The sequence below is a fragment of the Cebus imitator genome, unplaced genomic scaffold (assembly GCF_001604975.1).
Source record: "Cebus imitator isolate Cc_AM_T3 unplaced genomic scaffold, Cebus_imitator-1.0 Scaffold101, whole genome shotgun sequence".
NCBI classification, from domain to species: Eukaryota; Metazoa; Chordata; class Mammalia; order Primates; family Cebidae; genus Cebus; species Cebus imitator.
In genome coordinates this window covers 2,825,893-2,830,994 of record NW_016107416.1, presented here as the reverse complement: position 1 = coordinate 2,830,994, position 5,102 = coordinate 2,825,893, and the positions used below count along the sequence as shown (strand labels likewise).

Genomic DNA, 5,102 nt, shown 5'->3' with positions numbered 1-5,102 from the left:
AAAAAAAGAGGCCAGGTGCGGTGGCTCAGGCCTGTAATCCCAGCACTTTGGGAGACAGAGGCAGGCAAATCATAAGGTCAGGAGATCAAGAACGTCTTGGCCAACATGATAAAACCCCATCTCTACTAAAAATACAAAAATTAGTCAGGCATGGTGGCGTGTGCCTGTAGTCCCACTACTCTGGAGGCTGAGGCAAGAGAATTGCTTGAACCCAGGAGGCAGAGATTGCAATGAGCCGAGATCATTCCACCGCACTCCAGCCTGGGCAACAGAGTGAAATTCCGTCTCAAAAAAGAAAAGAAATAGAGGCGAGATGGATTATGAGGTCAGGAATTTGAGACTAGCCTTGTCAACATACTAAAACCCTGTCTCTATTAAAAATACAAAAATTAGCCAGGTGTGGGGGCACACGCCTGTAGTCCCAGCTAATTGGGAGGCTGAGGTAGGAGAATCACTTGAACCCGGGAGGCAGAGGTTGCAGTGAGCCGAGACCATGCCATTGCATTCCAGCCTGGTTGCAGCTGGAGTGAGACTCCGGCTCAAAAAGAAAAAAAAGAAAACGTGATTATTAGTTATTGGTGAAGAGAGGAGATTTAAAGATAGGGAAGGAGTGAAAAGTTATCTAGAGGATTAGGTGAGTGAATGTACCAGGTTTTTTCCAGACATCCCACTCAAGGTTCGTAAATTTAAAATGAGACTAGTCAGTATGGCTGTGTTCTTTTCTGCCTGCATGATTTTTGTTTTTCAGCTGTGTGGGTTTAGGGGCGTAATTGACAGAGCACTGAATTTAATGAGAATTGTGGTTTTATGACAAAGGGATACAGCACAATGGAGTTGAAGGTATATGCAAAAGAGTGGTTACAGTAACAGACCATGGAACCTAAGCTTTTTTTTTTTTTTTTTGAGACAGGGTCTTGCTCGCTCTGTCACCCACACGGGAGTGCAGTGGCGTACTCTTGGCTCACTGCAGCCTCGATCTCCCAGGCTCAAGTGATCCTCCTGCCTCAGCCTCTTAAGTAGCTGGGACCAGGGACCACAGATGCTCACCACCATGCCTAATTTTTTATTTTCACTGTTTTTAGAGACAGGGTCTCACTATAATACTCAGGCTAGTCTCAAACTACTAAGTTCAAGCAATCCTCCCACCCCATTCTCCCGAAGTGCTGGGATTACAGGCTTGAATCACTGTGCTGGCCATAAGCTTCTTACATCATCAGTTTTTTCTTAATGACTTGACAGCCCTCATCAGTACAATGTAATTTCTCCTACCTCTTTTTTTTTTTTTTTTGTTAACATAAATGACTTGATGGAAATTTCTCCTACCTTATGAGTCCCTTCACCTCACTTCCCTCTCTAGTTACCAGCCCCCTTTACTACAAAACTCTAAAGAGCAGCCTATACTTGATATCTCTGAATCTATACCATTTAGGTTCATCACCCCAATTACACTGAAACTGCTCTTTTTAAGATTACGAATGTTACAGTGGCTCATGCCTGTAATCCCAGATCATGAAAGGCTGAGGCAGGAGGATCACTTCAGCCCAGAAGTTTGAGACCAGCCTGAGCAACACAGCAGGACCCCATTTCTATAAAAAATTTAAAAACTAGGCTGGGTGCAGTGGCTCACACCTGTAATCCCAGTGCTTTGGGAGGCCAAGGCAGGCAGATCACTGGAGGTCAGGAGTTCAAGACCAGCCCAGCCAACATGGTAAAATCTTGCCTCTACTAAAAATATAAAAAATTAGCCAGGCGTGGTGGTGTGTGCCTGTAGTCCCAGCAACTCGAGAGGCTAAGATGGGAGGATCGCATGGGGCCAGGAGTTTGAGGTTATGAACTATGATGGCACCACTACATCCATCCTGGGCAAGAAAGTGAGACTCTGTCTTAAACAAAACAAAACAAAAACCAATTACCAATATCGTTAAATTCTTAGGCCTTAACTTGACCTATCTGCAGCATTTGACTTAGCTGATTATCCTCTTCCGCTTAAAACATCTGGTTTCCTTCTATTTTATGTGGTTCTGCTCCTCAGTCTCCTTTGCTGGCTCCTCTTTTTCTCCTCAACCATTAACATTGGAGAATCCAGGGTATGGTCCCTGGACCTCTTCTCTCCTGTATCTAAATCATCTAGGAGATTGCAACCAGTTCTCCTAGCTTTAAATACCATCTATACATTGATAGCTCCCAAATACATATCTTCAGCCTGGACTTTTCCCATAAACTCAAGACATATATTCAGTTACTCCTCAACATCTCCACTTGGATGTCTAACAGACATCTCAAATCTAGCCTACCCAAAATCAACTCCTAAGCTCTATAAATCCTCACTGCCTCTCACCAAAATAAAACTAAAGAACAATCAGCAACAACAAAACCCCTGATCTTCCCTGGAATTAATCCATCCTTCCAGAAACCACGCTAAAAATAACTGGTATTTTCCTTGATGCCTCTATTTCACAGTGTGCTTCTATGAGCTGATCAAAGAAGAATATTATTTTAAAATCACCAAAAGTTCATGAACCACTAAAATTGTTTAGTTTCTCAGAAAATAGGATTTCAGGAAGTCCCTGATTGTGTAGTTGCAAGATTCCAGTCTAATCAATTTACTTGCTCGGAAAAGAACATTTAAGAAGATGTATGGTCAATTCCAGCAGTTCAACTTTCACTTTAACTTTTCAACTTTCACTGTAAAACCACCACCTTGCTTTGTAGAACGTTTTTTTTTTTCTTTTTTCTTTGAGACGGAGTCTCGCTGTGTCGCCAGGATGGAGTGCAGTGGCGCGATCTCGGCTCACTGCAATCTCTGCCTCCCGGGTTCAAGCGATTCTCCTGCCTCAGCCTCCCGAGTAGCTGGGATATGCCAGCACACCCAGATAATTTTTGTATTTTTAGTAGATACATGATTTCACCATGTTGGCCAGGATGGTCTCGATCTCCTGACCTCGTGATCCAACCGCCTCGGCCTCCCAAAGTGTGTGGAACAGGTTTTAAAGACGGCTCCTCAACCATCACCGCTTTTGTTTTCAGACCCTCCCTCTCTGGCTGATGGAAGCCAGTGGAGAGAAGAGAACAGGAGGCTCGGAGAGGCAGCAGCGGCCGGGGAAAGTTCGCACTCGGACCAGCAGCGTGGCGCTCTCCCCGGGAGGAGCATTTGTCCCCAAGCCCCTCAGAGGAGCAAGACCCGGACCTCGAGCACTTTGGATTTCAGTCAGCATAGACCGATGGACAGATGGAAAGGAGAACGACAGAAGTACTGGAGAATCCTCAAGAAAGAAAGAAGTGGCGCGCCGTGGAGTCTCCTCTCGGACACACTGGGAAATGGAACTTGTGTTTGTCGGAGTTACTGCCAAAAAGCCGCCCAAAGTACTTGAGAGCCGCCTTGGAGAGTGGTGCTGAGTGCCCGTCAAGGTGAGGCCCGCCTGCAGCGGCGCGGGATTTTCCCCGGCAGCTCTACGCCCGCCCGAGTCGGCGCCAGAAGGGTAGCTGCGCAGTCCACATTGCTCACCGCATTCGCCAGGCGCGCCCGGAGGGGTGCCACGTGACTCCGGGTGCGTTCTCCGAGCGGAAGCCCTGGAAGGATCCTGAGGCCTTCCCTCAGGCCCGCCCCCTGCGGCCCGCACAGGCAGGTCGGCCTGGAGGTCGGTGACAGAGAGGCCGGGGCAGCGCCCAACGCCCCAAAGAACGAAGATGACGCTTACCGGGTAGAGGTAGAGCACTGCTCCCACCAACGCCAGCAAGAAGGTGACGGCGAAGATCGCGAAGTCCAACATGGTTCTTCCGCCCAGGGAGCCACGTCTCGGATCTGCCGCTCAGGCAGCAGCGCCTCAGCCTGGCCCAACTTAACGCATTAGCCTGTGGGCGGGGGCACCCCGCGAGACCCGCGAACCAACTGGCCGCGGGGGGCGTGACCGAGGCCTGCGGCTGGCGCCGGCGGAAAGAGCAATGGATCGCCGAGGAGCCAGGGAGCTGGCTCCAGTGCGCAGCAGGCAGAGGCTGAGGCCGCCCAGCGCTAGCCTCCACCCCAAGGCGGGGATTGCGGTGCACATGATTTCAGAATACGCCCGCGACTTGGGACCTAGTTGCTGGCGAAAGCAGACCCCAGGTTCCTGATAAAAGTTAGGAGTTAGCAGTGCTCTGTCTGCCGAATGGATTCAGAATTAAAACCTCTAAACCAATGGTTTTCGAAGAGAGGTTCTCGGACCAGCATCAGCGTCGCCCGGGAACTCGTTAGAGATGCAGATTATCGATGCCGGGCGCGGTGGCTCCACCTATCCCAGCACCGTGGGAGGCTGAAGCGGGAGGATGGACACCAGAGTGGGCAACCTAGCGAGACCCCCGTCTCTACAAAAAAAAAAAAAAGATTCAAATTAGCCGGGCGTGGTGGCTTACGCCTGTGGCCCTACCTACACCAGAGGTTGAGGCTGGAGGATCGCTTGAACCAGGGAGGCTTAGGCTACGCACCTCTGTACTCCAACCTGGTCGACAGGGCAAGAGCGTCTCAAAAAACAAAAGAAATGCAGATTCTCGATCCCAACCTAGACCTATTGAATCAAACACTCGGGGGCCGGGGGTGGGGGTGGGGTCGTACAACAATCTGTTTTAACAAAGCCCTCCTGGGGACGCTGTTAAATAAATTTGAGTGAAAACCACCACTGATCTAACAGGGCCAGGGAAGTGACTGGGAGTAAAACAAGAGTAGATACTCCTTGTTTTGCAGAATTTCTGTCTGAAGTACTAGTAAATGTGGTTCTTTGACACTTTCTGGTGAGCAGAGGCTGCACACTGTTCAGATTTCCTTGCTGTTAGTTCTGACTTTTGGTAAATTGCTTGAGTTTTCTAAGCTTCCATTTCCTTCTATGTAAAACAGTGAAAATAATACCACACGGAGTTGCTTGTAGGTTAAATTACGTATTTTATGAAAAGCACTTAGCACAGCTGGCAAAACCGAGTAGGTGCTATCTACTTCAGTATTTGGCATTTGTTGCCATGGGCATAAAATATCCTAGGACTACTATTTCGTATGGCTCAGAAGTTTTGACATGGCTAATGAAATACAAGGCAAGGCCTGCTACTTACTGGTGCTCCTTTTAGTGAAAGCATCC

General features: G+C 48.5%; 1 protein-coding gene across 5 annotated transcripts in view; it reads right to left on the bottom strand.

Moving 5' to 3' along the window:
* Nucleotides 1–4,249, bottom strand: part of CYP20A1 (cytochrome P450 family 20 subfamily A member 1) — a 52,887-nt gene extending 48,638 nt beyond the window's left edge. The window contains exon 1 of one of the 5 annotated variants that reach the window (XM_037741454.1): nucleotides 3,699–4,249. Coding sequence is in view for 3 of the 5 variants with exons in the window: in XM_037741451.1 (XP_037597379.1) it covers nucleotides 3,699–3,770 (72 nt within the window). In the remaining 2 variants the exon portion in view is untranslated. The remainder of the gene's footprint in view (nucleotides 1–3,698) is intronic. The other 4 variants (XM_037741451.1, XM_037741452.1, XM_017536834.2 and 1 more) reach the window with 4 other exon arrangements.
* Between the last annotated feature and the right edge of the window lie 853 nt (nucleotides 4,250–5,102).